We start from the raw sequence: 18,935 nt of genomic DNA, 5'->3' as shown, positions 1-18,935 counted from the left end.
TTCCACTCTCGCTTCCTATCTAAGATGCACAGCGTGCAGACCATGATCAGACTGCAACGTTCATTATCATTTTGAATTCGGTCTGTTTGGTGCTCCGTGTAGGATTCAGCTTTTCCTCTCCCCCCTCCGTTTGCCATGGAGCTAGCAGTACACCCAGAGGGCAGCCACGAGCAGGAGGATGCTGTGGGGTACATGGTGCTGGCCCCCAGCAGCAAGGGACGTGTTTGGTCCTTCCCGAGCAAGGATTCAGCTTTTCCTCTCCCCCCTCCATTTTTGCCATGGAGCTAGCAGTACACACAGAGGGCAGCCACGAGCAGGAGGACGCTGTGGGGTACCTGGGGACGTGTTCGGTCCCTCCCGAGCGGCAGGCTGTGCACTGGGCAGAGTGACACCTCTTGTGGCATTTGCCCAGCTCCAGAGCCACTGTTCCACTCCCTGCCAGACGAAGAGCTGCTTGGCTTTCGTGATGTGCTGCTTAGTTTGTTTGTGTTGTTTAAAGTTTTTAGTGAGCGGTTTGAATCTTCCAGTTCAATGTTGTGATGTGTTAGGAAGCAGCGTTGCCAGTTGTGTCTTTGGGATTTTCTCTGTGTTAGAGACCCGAGACCTGTGGGCCCCAAGGGAGAATAGGTTTCTGTTTCCTACAGCAATAACAATAGCTATATGTTACCTTTACAGTGTTGAAATATTTTGGAAATATTCCGAACTTTGCAAAGCTTTAGGACCGATGTGGTCAGTTACAGGGATTGCTAAGTCATAGCCCTCTTGTATAGTGCTTCATGCTTTCTATTCACAGTAAATTACTCTTTCTGTGTTGCAGTTATGTTTGCTTTTCCCTCAGAAGCTGGTAAATACCAATACTCTATTAAAATAAAATAAAATAAAATAAAAAAACCAGCATTCAGCTGATGTTTATATTTTAGTCAAAAGCCAAGCTTTGGCATTGATTTTCTTGCTAGGTTTATAAAACAGTGCCTACAAGATATAAAAAAGTTGCTCACAAATACTATGTTTCTATGTCTCTTAGCAGTTACGTAGCTCAGCCCTCTACCACCCTTCTGCTAGAAAATTCTCATGAGGAAGTAATGGAAGGAGACAGTAAGTTAAATGACTGAAGGGTCAGTTCAAGTTTTTATGTTTTCTTTCTGATTTGTAATTGTTCTGCATAAGCAATGCTTACTTCACCATGTAGTACAGCATATGCGTGAGTTCAGTGTCTTCTTATGCATTTCACCCTACAGTATGTTTGAAATGGTATATGTTGAAGATTTCTCTATTGTAAGGTGGAGTGTTATTCTGTATTTCTGGTCAATTTTTCTAATTTACATTTCTGTTTCAAGTTACAGGCAGCATATTTACACATGCTCACTTACATGACTTATCTGTTAGATGGCTTTTCAGAGTCTTTTCCATTTTTCCTCTTTAACTGCACTTAAAACCACATAGAGTAAGAAAGTGAAGGTGACATTTTTTCCAAGTGATTATCATTAGTGCTAAGAGTACAGGGCCAGATTGGTTTGTGTACACAGCGACACCAGTGCAGAAATTGGTTCTGAGGTGGCATTAGCTGTGATGAGAGAATTTAAGGAGTGTCTCAGTACCACTTATGTTTAAGTGCTTTCTAATCATGTATTTTTAAAAAGGACTGAAGTAGTATAAGCAGCCACAGGCTGGCTGCAGTTCAGCTGGTGACTGTTTGCGCTGCTGATGGAACTTCTCCCGAAGGGTGAGAGCAGTTCATACACACAAACACAAGGTGTGCATGACATATACAGACTGCCTTTCTGTGAGTTTTGGTCACTTAAAGATTTGCAGTTACACAGTTGAATGCCAGCTAGAAAGGTAATCTTGAGGAAATGCATGAGCCTCATGTGTAATCATTCCACTGAAGTTCCTAGCAGCTGCAGATATTTTTCCGTCATGACTTCCATCTCTCAAAATTCATTTACACATATACATCGTCTGTTTTTCAGATGAAATTTAATGACCCTGCTTGCACTATTAAACTCTTCACCTTCCCAAGTGTCATGTATGTGAAGAGGTCCAAAATGTGGCTGAGATTTAGCTTAGCACATGCTTTCAGATAACTCCCAACAATCTGAACAGATGGTCAAAAATATTTTTGTTTAAGTGCTATTTAATTCATTCATCTTAGTCAAGAGAAAACCTTGTGAATAAATAAGAGTCAGGTCAAGACTGTTTTGCAAAGCTACCGCAAGGTATTCTGAAGCTGTTTTCTCTCTAAACTGGATAAAAAAGATGCATCCATGAGCTAGAAGAAATCTGAGAGCTTGTACTGTTTCTTAGAACTGTAGAACTCTTCAAGAAGAATCTGCATCATTACTGAGTTCCCTGGGTTCTGTCAGCATTAAAAGCGACTGCAGTGGGCACTTTCAGTGGGTATTCACATTTAATTACAAAATCTGAATAATTTCATAGTAGACTGGCATGACTCTTGCAGAGGTTCCCTTTGTTTCCCATGATGCAGGATTTATTCTGAGAAAAAAAACCACAGAAATCAGTGTGGATATTTCCATTGTCAGGGTTTTTGTCCCAAGCCTGTATTATACTCCTGCCTTTGAAGTGGGAAATAGAGCAGTTGATGGTAATAGCAAGGTCTGGGGGTGTGTTTGCTTTTCTTCACTGGCACCATGCCTGCCAGGCAGGTTCTGGGTTGCCAGAGCAGCCGTGCAGCCAGGTGCTGAGCTGTGTGGTGCATCTTGTACAGCATAAAGTCTCAGTGGCTGTTTCTGGACCATGTTAGCCATATGCTGAAATGATTGTTCCAGCATTTTGAGACCGAGGTGCCCTGTCTTCTATGGGATCCATGACCTGTTTGGGAGAGCAGGAGCCCTGCGCACAGGAACTGGCAGAGCCCCCGGGAGCCCTGGGAGGCTGATTCTCCTGGCTCTGTCATGGTAGATCAGAACAGTTCTGATACTGTACAAAACCAAATTTGTCTACGTGTGGAGGAACCACTTTTCCAAAAAGCAGTAGGTCAGCCATCTCAGCCTCCAAAATGCTATATTGTTAAAGTAACATAATTACCTTACGAGCTAACTGTTGGTGGCTTTCTTCTTTTTCAGTAAGTTTTCTAGGTGCTGTGTTTATGTCAAGAGGTACTTGGCATAGAAAATAATAGTACAAGCCATTTTTTTGCATTATGGATCATTAAATAACAATAATGCAACTGAACAAACCTGCTGTTTCCTGTTGCTTCCCGTGTTTGTGTTTTGCACTTGACCCTTGAATTAAGAAGCCACTTTTGTCTATGTATCATCAGTTTCACTGAATTTTCATAATCCACTTCACTTTGGCATTTACATGTTCTTACAGTTTGCTTTAGCTGTTACACTGGTCTGCATTATCCTAATATCACAGTGCTTGTCTACTTGCATTTGGGTTCCATCTCCGGAAGGAAAATTTTGAGCCCCAAAAATACTTTTTGGATCTTAGGAAAACACTAAAGCAGTTATTTTCACACATTACTTCTTCTCCTGTGCAGATGATCTGTACATCACTAAAATTCAATTCACTTCCTCATGTAAAAGCTAAATTTGGAAGTAAATGTTACTCAGATCTCTTTTATAGGACTATATGCATGGCTGCATTTAATTTATTATATTTTGATGAATACATTATTTCAAATTCAGACCTAACCTTCCCTCTAATTTTAACATAAAACAAAGCAACATTATAATACAGAAACACACCTCCAGTAGAAACACAATCGTTGTGATTTCCTTCCAGGTGTTTTCTGTTTTCTCACAGAGCTCTCTTGAGCATGGCACAAAGTGCTCCTAGCAATGGTGAACAGTGCAGCCACTAGAATCAGGTCTCTTCCCAGCAATGTTACCACCACAGTGCACTGCCATCACATGGTGAATGGTGGCTCATTATTTCCTCTATGGGAGCAGCCTAAGGGGTATAATTTGGGTGTCTCTACACCTCCTTCATAACAGTTGCCAGTTCTGGTATATCTCCAACAGATTTCCACATATCAACCCCAGTAGGAGTAGGTACCTTTCTCTCCTGAATAACCTAGGAGGTTTTTTTAAGTCTTTAAGCCTCAGATGGCTGGCAAGTGAGTTCCAGCATACCAGCTAATTTTAGAAGTGCCTACATTTATTACGTACAAGGAATATAGTTCTGTAAATTCAGATATACACTAGGAAAGCACATTACCAAGTTCTTGGTTCTGCAGATCCAAAATACATGCAGTTCAAGCAGCAGTCCTGCAAAATAAAAAGACGCAAATTGTAAATACAGGGACGCCTGCTGCTGGTTACCCCTGTGGGTAACCCATTACCTACCTGTCTTTGAAACTGCTTATCCACAGCCCACCCATCACCATTCATCCTTGTAGGGTATAGGCCAGTAGCAAAACTTGCTAGCAGCAGTGGTTTCCTGTGTCTTTTCTTTAGGGACTTCCTTTTCAAGATTTTTTTCTTAAACAGGACAAGTGGTTTCAGAGAGTGAGCAAAAAAGGCTATACCTTACCTTGTTGATCATGGAGAAATTTGTACCTTAGGAAGACTTCATGGGCATGGAACCTATATTCAGATTTGGAAAGAATATTCCCTAAGAAAGGTAAAGGTATTGTCTTTTTGTTTCGATAAAAGTAATAATTCTTAATATTAGCTTACTACATTAAGGCTTAGTTTGATGAATGTGTTATTCATATGAGTGAACTCAGCGAGTTAAATAGGACTGTGTGGCTGCAGTTGATTCATGAAAGTAATCTCAGGAATCCATCCTCATGCTATACTAATTTCTAACCTTTAAATAAAGTAGTTGACATAAACCAGTTAAACTAAGGGAGTTTTTCCTTTGGTTATGAATTAATTGGGGCATTAGCCAGCATTTGTTAAAATCACATTCAGAGTAGAGAGTTATATATTCCATGTAGACTGTGTGACTGAGATGGAGAACCTGTGTACTGTTTAGATAATGTTATACTTCATTGGGCTGCATTTTTAACCTCAGTAACGTGAAGCTTTTTGTTCTTTTTTTTCCAGAGAGAAGAGGATCCAGGACATTTCTTCTCTTCCATTTAAAAATTGCTGAAAAACTACTAAATAAATTATTACTGTTTCTCAAAATAAACAGTTTGCTACCTGCTTTCTTGTGCAATCCTCTTAGTACCCAGTATGTCTGAGTGCTTACAAGTACGTGACACAACATAAGGACAGCAGTATGATAAGGACTACCCTTGTCAAATACTGGCATTTATTTCTGAATTCAGGGAGTTTCTCATTTATCTTGGCTGTTAGAAACTTGTTTTCTGGCACCTGCTGGGCAGGGATATTCAGAGACTCTACTGAAATACCGAATTTCTCCTTAGAGTCAGGTGGAGGGGACCATAGAAGAAGTGCTTCAGAGAACTTGACTCAAATGCCAGGCTTTCTACATGGCCAGGTTGGGCACCAACATGAGGATGATTTAGCAGCCTTCCTCAAGAGGGCAGGGAGCCAGTTGGTAGGAAGCAGGAGGGCGAGTGTCTGTACTGAACTCGGGCAGTGTGCTTGGCAGTGCACTCACCTGGTACTCAGCTCCTGTCTCCAGCAGGAGGGTTCAGGCACTTGTGCAGAAGCTGGGAGATCCAGCCTGCTCAGCAGCACCCAAGCACCACTTCTGCTGCCCATGCCCAGCGTAGGGCCGTGGTGGTCAGCCTGAATATTTACTCTTAGATCCTCAAAGAATTTCTTAGACAACAGGCATACTTACCTTTGTCTTGGTGTAGCAAGTACCAGAATTTTTTTTAAAATTTATTATATTTTGTGAAAACTGGGTTCCTTTTCTCTTTTTTTTTTTCTGTTGGTTGTCAGAAAACTGTGCTATTCCTTCTGAATTATTGCACTAGAATGCTGAAATCATGCAATTCAGTGAAAGATTAATGAGGTGTGATTTCTTTTTCCAAAGTAAATTCTAAAAGCTGGAGATCACAGGAGACATACACAATTTATTATTATGGTTTATATTTTCCTTTGGGCAAATATACTTTATTTTACTGGGAATACAGTTGGTATGAAAAGCCATTTGCCCTTCTATATAGGGGCATCTACTGTTTATTACTAATATATTCCTTTCTTACTTTTTTTTGTCCACCAAAAGCATTGTAAATGTGTTGTCCATATTTATTTAAATATCTTTTGTTCATAGTAATATTGTAAAAGCTTGAAATTCACACGTACAGAGACACAAACACACACACACCCCTTCAAGGAGAGATGTGCATGCCAAATTTTATGCACTTTGAGTAATTCCACTGGCTTCAAAGGAACTGCTCAATGCATGAAGTCACTTAAGTCTTTTTAGGAGCAAGTCTGATTTTTTACAATGTTAAATGCTAAGAGATTTGTGTTGTTATCTTTATTTGAAGGGGGAAGTGAACATTTGTAGTAGATGCAATTCACTCACTTTCTGAGGAAGACTTGTAAAAACAACTTTGCAGAGGTAATGGAGAGTGATAGATGTCTACCAGCTTCACCATGTCTTCTTGACAGTGTCATTTCTGCATGCTATACACCAGCTCACTTTTGTTTTCTTCCATACACACCCAGAGACACAGAAAGAGAGACACAAACACACAGACACACAGAGGCACGCTCTTCTTGACAGTGTCATTTCTGCATGCTATACACCAGCTCACTTTTGTTTTCTTCCATACACACCTGTGTGCAGGTGCCCAGACACCCAGAGACACAGAGAGAGAGACACAAACACACAGACACACCGAGGCACGCACACACAGACACACACAGACAGAGCCTCCTTGGGGAACTGTGCTCTTGAGCTCTCTTCCTTCAATTGAGATGCAATACTGGAGCCTGAGCTGTAGCCACTTGTATTGCAGTGGTGGCCTTCTAGCCTTATTTTACCTCTGTTCCTGGTGCAACTGACCATTGCATTCAATCCTGGAAATGGCCATTTCTCAAGAAAAAAATCAACCATTCTTTCTTGACATAATCTAAAAAACAAGTTTACCTTGAGAATGATCAAACATTGGAGCAGGTTTCACAGGTAGCTTGTGTAGTCTCCATCTTTGGAGGTTTTCAGACTGACAAAGGCCTAATCAAGCTGGTCTGAACTGACTCTTGACCCTGCTTTGAGTGGGACCATGGGACATGGTAACTTCCAAGGTTCCAACTTCTAGCATTTCCATGATTTTGCAAAGGCTGTAACTTCAGGGAACAGTCTAGAACAACAATTACCAGATTTTTTTGTGTTTAACATCATTTCCAGATCTAAGATTCATTTTTGCAGGGGGAAGTTTCACAGAGGTTCCAGCCCTAAACCTCAGCACCCCAGTCCATTCTTTGAGGAAGAACTTACTGTGTTGTGTCTTCTGGTTGAAATTAAGCAGGATTTCCTTATCTAACATATTTTCATGCCTGGCACTCAGAGGTGGACAAACTGTTTAAACTGGCACCTCTTGAAGAGCATAGCTGAACAGATGCTGAAGTGTATGGAGGTTGAGGAACCACTGAAAGGAGGTTTCTGACCTTGGATTTGGAACAGCAGCAATGGGATCCTGTGCCTGCAGGAAGAACACAAGCATTTCTAGGAGCCTTTACTAACGGGCAGCAGATTTAGCAGCTCCTAGTTTCAATACTTTTGCTTCACTACTCCTTTCCATACTGATTAGATTCTTTGTAAAAGTGTTTTTTAAGCACAGCCCCTTCCTTCATATGTCTTCCTTACCTTGTCCATTTTCTTGCAATCATGTACTCTTTTATTCCCATAAAGTATGCCCTTTGTGCCATGATACTTCCTGCAGGTCATTTTTTGTCCATTTAAGAAGTACTTAAACTGATGGGATGAGATGGTACAGAATGGAGCACATCAGAAAACTTAGCTGTCAAGGGATTTTAATTGTTCAAGTGGCAACTCAATCAATTATATTGCACAACTAAGTAATTCTGTGATGATTATTTAATCTTTGCATGTCCAAAAAACTATAGTGAGATGTCTCTCATACTTCATCCATGAGACTAGTTTTGTGGGCTTCTAGAAGCTACTGATGTGCACAATGAGCAGGATCAAATGTATTTATGTACAGCAGATACAGCAAAGGATCTGATGTAGTGCTCCTGTGATCATCTAATAGTATCAAAAAAGGGAAGCTAAGCTTCCTAGTATGCATCTCTATACTCAAGTCAGCATAAGATAAATTATAATAATTTGCTTTATAATATATTAACATCCAAGAACTTTTTTTTTCCAATGTACTAAGAATTTCTGCACAACATTAGCACGGGGTTACTTGTCTTTTAACAATTATTCAAAAGGAACATTTCCTGGGAATGTAGGTAAGTATTACTGAAGGCAGGATTTGTTCCTAGGTATTTTTAGTGATTTCTTTCTGAAACTGTGTTGAACTTCATATTCTGGCATGCAGCTAACTCATTTGTGCAGGTGGACCTAAGGGCAGATCTTCAGACTTTGAACTTACTCAGATCTTCCTCTGAGCGTCAGAACTGAAAATCCCACAGTAAGCTCGTCACATTTAATGCAGAAAAGTTTAGTATTCCAGCCACCAATAATGAGAACAGGTTATTTATCTTACTAATTTTGGACATGATGACCTTGCTCTCTTTTTTTTTTTTTTTTTGGGGGGATATTCTGCCTTTGGGGCTCACAAGAATGTCGCTATCAAGGAGGGTGGAGGGATGGAATATATTTATGGGCTTAAGCCTAGATGACATCAAGAAGATGACCAAGTCAGGCATAAAAACATTCCCTAAGCTTTAAAAAAATTTTCTTTACAGCATTTTACTCCACTGTCTTTTCCTACACAATTAAACAGTTATGCCTCATGCAATTAAGCTATGGAGTCTTGGGAAAAAGCTGCATTTCATGGTGACTGGAGTGGTTATATGAAAAAGAAACTTCTTAAACTATTGAGGATTTTCAGGGTGCAATAGGAATCTCGGTAGAAACTTTATATATAAATATGAAGTTAAAAGCAAATACATTTTTTTATATTGCATGATCTAATGTCAGAGCTGTGAATTCAGTGCTGTTACAGCTTTTCTTTAATGCTGCTTACCTACAGGGAGAACATTGTAAAATAAAAGAATACATCTGCTGTGCCTTCTTGAAACTCTGTGTTAAGTAGGGCCTTTGCTGCTAGAGTGAGCTGTATGTCTGAGAACAACTTGTTATTCCCCCATCCTCATCAGAGCTCCAAGCTGAGATCAAGCTGCATGTTACTGCCACCTTTTATAACACACAAGATTGGCTATTGACTTAATGCTTTTCTAATTCATTTATTCCCAACTGGCACGGATTGCAGTAGAAGAGAAACAGGTCCATAATCTACTATGATGGTATCAAAACATCTTCATGGTGTTAAATGCCAGGTTAAATGCACAGTAAAGTGCTGGCATTGCCTGAGAGGAGCATTCACAAAAGCTAGCTCAAAACTAGTGATGATCCAGCCTGCCAGCTTGCTGAATGAAGAGGGACAGGCTCTTCAGGTGATAGCTACATTAGTCTTTTGCTTTGAATCATTGTCTTCTCCATTGTCTGGACCATTTTCTAGACGAGTGAGCTGATGCTATGCTTTGTGAATCAAGTCCTCTGCTGTGAAGGTTAAGCTAAATTCCCCCCTGGAGTAACTTTACCAAAATTAGTGGCATTCAACAACAGTTGAGTATGGCTCAAACCTATTAGAAGATACCATCTGAATAAAATGGATTGTAACCTTCCTGTCCCCAGTTCAGTCAGTTAGAAGTCCCACTGACTTCACTGAGGATAGGGTTTCATCTGAAGGGTCTTGGGATTTACATGGCATATAATGAAAATTATGTCAATTTATCAAATATGCAAAGAAAATGAATTAGACTAGCATCAATAAAGAATAAATCATTGAATAAGAATGGGATGTTGCACTCAGCTATCCCAATTAATTAGAGATCTCTCACAACTCACCAGGCAATGCGAGCAGCTTAAAAAATGTTTAAGAGGAAAACCAAATTCCTGTAAGATGGTATTTGCTTTCCTTTTTGAAGTAGCCTATAGTGAAGCTGTTCAGGCTTTTTTCAGTGAAGCAGTGGCACTGGACAGGATACAAAGTTGGTCTGTAAGTGATTTGTCCAACATAAACAAAAACGTTAAGGCATTTTAATTTGTTTCTGGTTTTTATTTATAAAATAAATATATATTTGGTTGTTGTCTTATATACACAGTTTTGTTGAAAATCACCTTAGCTTGTAGCTCTCAGTGAAGAGAACTGAAGGGAACTGTTCACAGTTTATTTGGCAGTAGCAACTGATACCCAAATCCAAAAGTAATCCTTATGGATTATTTGTGTGAATACTTGTTGCTGTCTTCCCAAGTACTCACAGTGCTGATAACTCGTTTACGTTACAGGAAATGCAGTTTCATATTGCCAGGTTCTACTAAGCTTAGGGGCACACAATTAAAAATATTTCTGCTTATGAGAAGTTCACCATGCTTCTTTGCCTTTCTTTTTTTGCCCCATGGAAACATTTTCACGTAGGTATCTACTTTGTTTCCTGGGAAATCATACAGTAAATCTTTGATAGCAGGAGTTGTAATTTGTTATACGCATCCCTTCGTGGAAAGTCACTGAGCATTTTTCCTGTAACACGTGGCTGTAAATACAAAAAGTAGTCTAAATGGGAAGCTCTGCAACATTAGAGTGCTTTAAACCCTTCTCTGAGGTTGAAGTTAGATAATTTTAAAGCAGTTTTCAAAAGTGATTTTAAAGAATTTGCATGGTTTACTCACTTTACATGCGGTCTTGGTTAGCATAATTTATTCTAGCAACTTTGATTAAATTGGTTGTATTTTAGAATGACTTTTTAAAACAAAACAAATTTCATGCAGTCCTCAGCATGTAGTTCTCTGTAGGTCACGGGCAAGGTTTACACCTCAACATTTTACCAAAGAACTAGTAAATGCTTTTGATTTGCTTGCATATAAGGAGAAGTTGGTCAAGTCAGGAGTCCTCTGCTAAGACAAAAGGATTAGGTATTTTTGCCTGCCCATTCATTTTTAATATTTTATTTATCATTGTCAAATGACATAATACTTTATTACTTCTCTTAATGGTTTGTATTATGAGAACAGTATCACCACTCTTCCAGTGAGCTGTTCTTGATCTTAATTGTAGACTGCGTTCAGAACTGGAGCAAGCTTGGTGTTCTTGAATGACTCTCAATTTAAGATAACATGCCTTCTTGCTATGGGTCTCATTTGAGGAAGTTTTTTAAAGGCATACCAGAACACTGTAAAATGTATTCCCTTTGTTCTACCTGCCAAAACATGAAAACATGGTCCTCTTCTTTCTTTGAAGAGATATTTTGGTAATGGTCATTGCTCTTTGATCAATTAAGACTATTCTAGCTTTCACAAGTTTTTCTATCTGACTTTCACGTATTGCTAGAAAAATGTAATTGTGTAAGAACATAACCTATGTACAGGGTCAAGACAAGAGTCCTTTTAGCCCAACATCCTGCCTTTGATGATGGCAAAAAGCAAATGCTTAGGGAAAAGCGTTAAAGTAGACGAGTGTATGATGTTACTTCCTTTGATAAACCCTCCCACCCTTCAACAACCTGTGGCTTAAACATGCCCTGATAGAAAAATGGCATCACTATCTGTGTATGTAATAATCCTTGCTATATTTTTCCTTCCATTACTTTGGCTGATTGCTTTCTTGATCCACAGTATTTGTTTCTTCCACAATATTGTATGACAGCGAGTTCCACCATTTAATTGCACATTGTGTAAAATACAGTGTTGCAGTTTCTAATGCAGAATTAAATTTTCATAGTGATAAATACAGTTAACGCATCAGATTCTGTCCTGGTCAGTCAAGAGTGTTAGCTGGGAGGGATCCAGCTGACTAAATGCTTTTATGTCTTTTAAGTTTCAATTTGTTCTACCATATCCAGTGAGTAGACTTTGATAGTAAGGATTAAAAACACTGCCTTCATCTATGTCTAACTTTCTTCTATTTAGAAGAATGTTTAGCTGGGATGAACCTTAAATTTCACTTCAATGAGCCTTCCAGCATTTATACGTAGCACCCGTGGCTACTGCAGAGTGGATATCAGGTCTTTGAGCTTTAGCGAGTTTAGGTCACAGTTGCTTAGGATATTGTTCTCAGAGAGGTAGTTAAACCCAAATATGTCTTTCTTGCTGACGTTTCCAGCTCAGGTTCATTGTAAAACTTCCAGGTAAATAGTTTGCCTGGAGGCTTGTGAAGATATGTGCAGGCTGAGCTGTCTATTAGACGTGGAGGGCTTAACGATCATGTAAAGATACAGTAAAATAAAATTGATATAATTCGAAATGTTTATTTTCCAGAGCTCCTTTTGTAGGTTAAATGCACAGCAGTGACTTTTCTCTCTGTTATACAGAGGAGCCAATATACTGTTATACACCCCACAACTTCACCCGCGATCAAGCCTTGTATGCCAGAGGATATTGTTGGACAGAGTTAAAAGATGCCTTGCCAGGAGTTGATGCCAGCCACTGGCCCTCCTTGTTTGAGCATAAGTTCCTGCCTTATGCACTGCTGGCTTTTGCTGGGATAATGTACATTCCAGCTCTGGGCTGGGAATTTCTGGCCTCCACGCGACTGACTTCAGAGCTTAATTTTTTGCTTCAGGAGATTGATAACTGCTACCACCGTGCGGCTGAAGGTCGGGCACCAAAAATAGAGAAACAGATTCAATCCAAAGGCCCAGGGATCACTGAGAGAGAGAAGAGAGAAATCATTGAGAATGCAGAGAAGGAAAAAAGCCCTGAACAGAACTTGTTTGAGAAATACCTGGAAAGAAGAGGGCGAAGTAACTTTTTAGCTAAGCTTTATCTTGCAAGACATTTGTTCATCATCTTTTTAAGCATCATACCAATTACATACTTATCCACCTACTATGCTACGCAGAAACAAAATGAATTTACCTGTGCGCTGGGAGAGCCTCCAGACAAGACGAGCAGCTCCAAATTGCACATCAGGGTGAACTGTAAACTGCCATCTGTCCAGCTTCAGAGGATCATTGCTGGTGTAGATATCGTTCTCCTCTGCTTCATGAACTTGATAATCCTCATTAACTTAATTCACCTCTTCATATTTCGCAAGTCTAACTTCATATTTGATAAACTGAACAAAGTTGGAATAAAGACCAAGAAGCAGTGGCAGAAGTCCCAGTTTTGTGATATCAATATTTTGGCCATGTTTTGTAATGAAAATCGGGACCACATAAAATCACTGAACCGTCTGGATTTTATTACAAACGAGAGCGACCTGATGTATGACAACGTGGTGCGCCAGCTGCTGGCGGCGCTGGCCCAGTCCAACCACGATGCCACTCCAACCATGCGTGACTCGGGGATCCAGACGATCGACCCGAGCGTTGATCCAGCTGACATCGATGCTAATGAGCAGCTTATCATCAAGAGACCGAGGAAGAAGATGAAGTGGATCCCGACCACCAACCCCCTCCCTCAGCCATTCAAGGAACAGTTAGCCATTATGAAGGTTGAAAACCATAAACCCGAAAAACCGAAGCCCGTGCGGAGAAAAACGGCCACGGACAGCCTCATAGCCCCTCTGCTGGAGTCTGCTGCAAAAACCTCCCAGCAGTCCTCCGCCCAGAAGGCCGAGCCAAACGCCGTGCCAGGCACGAGCACGGAAAAAAAACACACGCGACACTTCTCCTTGGATGTGCATCCCTATATACTTAGTAGCAAAAAACCCAAGCAAGAGATTCAAGCCATCCCCTCGATGCCTACGTCAAAAAGCCAAGAGGGTGGATTTTTAAATCAGGAAGAGAACGTCGTAGTCCATGTTACCTCCTCTCTCAAAGGTACAGTAATGCCATAATGCCATTACCACCTCCACAGACCATAATTTTCATAGCAATCTTCAGGAACTCAAAGCTTATCTGAACTGTCTGACCTACCTTGCTAGAGTTTGGTATAGGTAATAATCTTAGGGCTTGCAGGCCTCAGAAACAGAGGTTCTCTCTCTTTAACAGCTGTGTGGAGGATAAGAACTATTCCAGGTAGAGCTGGACAAAACAGCCTGCAGGCTATCGGTGCAGGTTAATTTTTCAGATGTAAGATTTTCACAATTACAAATGTGGTCCTGTCTTGCCAAGGAAATGCAGAAAGTTTGTACCAGCACCTGGCACTTTTCAAACATGCCTTATTTTCAAATCCTATGAAAACTTCCATGGCAGATGACCAGTACTCTGGCCAGTAATAGTCACTCCAAAGTGTGTGAGAAACTGTTTCAATGGCAATTAAAGCTGCTGTAGAAAAAATTCTCTTTAACTGCCAGTTCTTAGGGGTTGGCCTATGTTTGCCACGTAGGAAATCACAACTCAGATTATTGATGTTGTTTGTCATGCAAAAGATGTTTTAAATTGCCCTTTGTCTCATGTGGACTAGAGGATGGATGGTCTGAAGTATGGGTGCTGGTCAGGGATTGAGGAATTCTGTCATTCCCTTCCCGTGTGGCCTCGCAGGAGATGTTCTTTCTGTGACTCATTTTTCTGTGTGTGTCTTGGAAATCCTGTCCCTTTCTTGCCTCAGAGGAGTGTTTCAACTGTATCAATAATTGTTGGATGCTAGAGTGATGGAGCATTAAGAAAAGAGATCAGAGGATGAACTGATAGACAGATAGATATCTTCTTTATTTTTGTAAGCTACTGACATAATAAAGAAGCACTATGCAGTTGAAGTTACAGAAAGATTTGTATGTACTTAAAGCAATGGCTCTCATCTCATTACAAGCTAAGACCTCCCTCTGGGCTTCGACAGACTGACAGCTACCGTCACCCCACTGCCCAGCAAAGAAGTGATTTGAGGTATAAAAGTTTCTGTCACTTCCAAATCCCTATGCTCCTTAGAGCCCTCCAACTCCCCAATGTGCATGTGAGCTATTCTACAGCATTCCTTATCCAGTCACCTGCTCTGATTTCAACTCCTCAAAACTACTGGGGTTTTCTGGTCTCAATTACCGTCATCTAAATTAGTGCTTGAATATTTAAGGGCAAAAAATAATTACTGTAGTTTTGGGACTCTCTTACTCCCCATTTCCATTAAAAATTTTCGGCTTTGCTTTTGAGTTAGACCTACATTGCAGTCCATCAGGTAAGGTAGACTCGTAATTTCTGGAAAGAGACATCAGTTAATGACAAATTGCTGAATTCTTTCTAAAGACAAGTGGCTTACGACGTGTAGCCACTAGTTTTTCCCATTGAAAATAGCAGTGCTTTTTGTATTCCATCCTGTGGATTTCAAAAGTCATAACGTTTGTTCAAAACATTAGATCATAACATTTATACAACACCTGCCAGACTGTAGAGGAGAACAAAAGATACTTTTCAGTTGTTTTTCGTTCGTTTTACAAAAATACCATTCACATAGGGAAGCATGAGCATGCATAAAAAAGAGCAAGATTTACAAAACCCATTCGTTGTTTGTCCTGTTTCCCTGAGCTTACAACCCTGTCGTTTTTGAAACAGTCCTATGGGATTTCTGAAAGGGTCCCAAGAAACTTCATTCTTGGGTCCACTCCTCCTCTCCCTGAAATCAGTGGCAAAGCTGCCAGTGACTTCTGTTGGTTCAGGACTCTGCTCTCTGATGGACTGACAGGAAGGGTGAAACACTACCTGTCTTCTAACTGGCTGTTCTGTTTTCTTCTAGACACCCCTCATCCCGCAAAAGAGATCCTATACTCATCTGAGACATGCAGAACTGTGCCTGCTGCTGTGGCTTTTGTCACGTGTAACCACAACCATATAGCCACAACTGCTGCTGCAACAAGTATGGCTTTGAACCAGGTCAAACCAGAGCCAACACCTGCACTGAACTGCAACCCAGCCCACCCTCTGCTGCACATCAACACGCTGTACGAGGACCACGAGGAGGAAGTGCCCAACATAGTAGACAATGGCATCCACTCGCCGACCGACACTGGGGAGATTCTCTCCATCCCTACCCCAAAACAGATGAGGCTGGCGACGTTTGATGAGCCCATGGCAATGGTGAGCTCTGTGGAGTACTGAAGAGCCCGGGCTGTGCAGCTGCTCCCCCTCTCAGAAGGCCCCAGAGCGCTGCGGTGCGGCTCGTGGTCCCCCCGGCGACGCAACTCACTGCATGAGCATGGAGAGTTTTCACACGGTCTCTAGCCTGTGGTAGTAACACCAAATGGTTCTTCAGGATCACATCATGAGCACTGTCAGTCATTTGCAAAATAGAATAAAGAAAATACGGTGGGAGTAGACCTTTAACACCAAGATGACCATTAGCTCTAGCTCTAAACTATAGCTTCCTGAATTAGCACAATTTATGAACAGGAAGAGTCTGATGGCATGCCACAGTAATTTTAGTGTGTTTAAATCCTCTGTGTTCAGAATCACTGATTACAGTTAAAACAACATGGAAGTGAGGTATATTTTTTTAAGGGCAGCAGTTAAATAAGAGGTTTTTTCTAAGCAGAAAGAATTTTTTTTTTCAATTCAGGATTATGAAAAAGTTATATGCAAGCAGATTTTTTGTTTGTTTGTTTCTTTAGCTCACTAATGTTGGGCTTGATGGAGACGCAGCTGAAAGGGCCTTACTACCACCAGCATTTAAGTGCAAAAGGATTGATACGCTCAATCTGTTGCATTTATAAATGAAAATACCTGAGGTATGCCCCGCCCTTTAACATGCTTTTATGTTTGATGGAAGATGATGAAATGAAGAGTTTATTTTTTTAAATATATTTTAACATGGGAAAAATTACTTTAATAACTTTTCAAACCAGGTGTTGCTTTTAACAAAATGTGTAGAAGAGAGTCATTGTAGCTGCTTATTTTTTCATAGTGTATTTATGAACCAGGTTAGAAACTTTCATGGGTGCTTCACTGATACAAACAATCTTACAAAAGTCATTACTAAATATCTTACAAAATACAAAACCAGCAAAAACTGTACTCAAATAACACACAGTTAAAAAAGTCTGTGAATTTAGGTCTGCGGACTGGGCTAGTCCTTGATTCAGCAAATTCTTAAGGCCATGGATGGCACTAAAATGACTCGTATGTCTTAAGCTAAGCACACCCTGAAATGGCTTTGCTGGATCTGGGCTCTAGTGCAGGCAGACAGTAACCCTGCAGAATGTGCTATCACTGATTCAATATTTGCCTTCCTTGGCTCAAAGCACATCTTCATGCCCATCTTCCTATAACTACGGTATGTGTGATTTAATAGAAAACTCTAGTATAACTAAAACATCTATTAAAAGTGTATCATGCAATAACCATTCTCAGCAAAATTATAGTGAAACAAAAAGTGACTGTGTTAAAATAATATTCTTAGCTGCATTCAGAATTATGATCTATGTGTGTTTGCTTCAGAATTATGTATAATGGTAGAAAAAAAAATGCAGCACAAATACGGGACTGAAATCTTGAATTTATTTTTAATTTATTACCTCAGACATGGATATATTATACCAATATTTAATGAAAATAGCACTGAAAATAAATGCCTATTATTCTGAATAGCTGAATGTGTACTGCTTATGAGTGTTAGTTATGTACAAGTGGGATTTTATAGAAGTAGTAGGCGGGACACGAAGAGCAACCATTTCCCCCTACGTTGCTTCAGTCGTGCTCCACCTTTTTGGCCTGAACAGCCAAATACCAAAAAGGCAGCAAGGCACAGCACATGTACCACAGACACGGGAGGGGGCACTGAGGGCAGCTGAAGGACCTGGCTGTAACACCCCAAGGTCTTGTCATGGCGTGGGGCTGCATGGAGTTGATGGGGGTGGTGGAGCTGGGTCCAGGGCAGCTGGGAGGTGATGGCTCCTGCTGGCTGGTCTCCTTCCAGCCCCGGGCACATCACTGTTCCCCCGCTGCCCGCAGCAGAGCTCTCTGCAGCCGTGGGATGAGCAGGGATTTGGGCAGTTTATGTGCTGCCTGTGGCTCCAGAGCCGTGGGCTGGTCACCCCTCTGCTAACCCTCAAACACAAGCACAGGGTGTTCAGCATCACTGCCTGCATGACTGATAAACTGGTCTGACTTTTTAAGTAACAAATCTGCACTTCCAAGGCCTCATTCTGCCCCGGGCACAGGAGGAAGCTTTCTGCAGCAAGGCAGCCTAGGAGTAGAGCATCACCCATGATGGAACTGCAAGCAGGGTCTCTGCCTGGCCTGGTGTGTGACTGCTCTCTATTCAGAGTCACCTGAAAGCAATGGCACACAGAGACTTTGGAGCTGAGCTAAATGCCCCGCTACATCCGATTCACTTAGATGAATACTGTAGCTAGAATTTAATTTTTCAGGCAAATTAAAACCATTGTAGTTCAGTAATTGTTAAACACCAATAAATGATTAGAAAAAGTATGGAAAATTGCCTTAAGAAAACCAGGAACCGTGTTAATAAAAGCAGAGTGAAAGAATAGTAGTACCCCAAGGCCAGACTTAAAGAGCAGCAAGTCCCTCGTGCCGCCGTGCTCTCAGCGGCTGGGGCCGCGTGGGGCCTGCTCACTCTCCTCTCGGTGTCGGGTGCTGAGCATTATGTCAGCCACACGAGTCTGTAGCTAAGGTGACGTACCAATAGACATATGCAGCAGTGCCACCCAAAGCAGACTCTGTCTGAAAACTGAGGGTGAGAGCATTGTGCAGCACACTGCAAAGACAACATTCGGTAACTAGGGGGATTTTCACCATGCGGCAGCGCTGGGCTGGGCTGCCGGGCAGGCACACGCACCGATCCAGTGAGGGTGGTTTCCCAGCAAGGCTGGCTCAGTAAGGTGCCCGTGTCCCCTCTTGATTCAAGAGCAGACTTGTGTCTGTGTGGACACGCTGTCATTCTCCACTCCTGCTGATACAGGATCTGTGGGTGCCCTTGTGGAAATCAGTATCAGATTTGACAGGATCAGCTTAAAGGAAGAAAAG

At 41.2% G+C, this 18,935-nt stretch overlaps 1 protein-coding gene across 1 annotated transcript; it reads left to right on the top strand.

The window, feature by feature from the left end:
- Window positions 1-10,699: 10,699 nt before the first annotated feature.
- On the top strand, window positions 10,700-16,052 carry PANX2 (pannexin 2; the record flags this gene model as incomplete). The annotated part of the gene is given in 3 exon segments (XM_008940531.1): window positions 10,700-10,808; window positions 12,393-13,844; window positions 15,691-16,052. Coding segments are annotated over 3 exon segments (1,923 nt in total), but the record flags the coding sequence as incomplete, so codon positions are not given.
- Between the last annotated feature and the right edge of the window lie 2,883 nt (window positions 16,053-18,935).

The sequence above is a fragment of the Merops nubicus genome, unplaced genomic scaffold, assembly GCF_000691845.1.
Source record: "Merops nubicus isolate BGI_N331 unplaced genomic scaffold, ASM69184v1 scaffold20175, whole genome shotgun sequence".
Lineage (NCBI taxonomy): Eukaryota > Metazoa > Chordata > Aves > Coraciiformes > Meropidae > Merops > Merops nubicus.
This window is presented reverse-complemented; position numbering and strand designations above follow the sequence as displayed.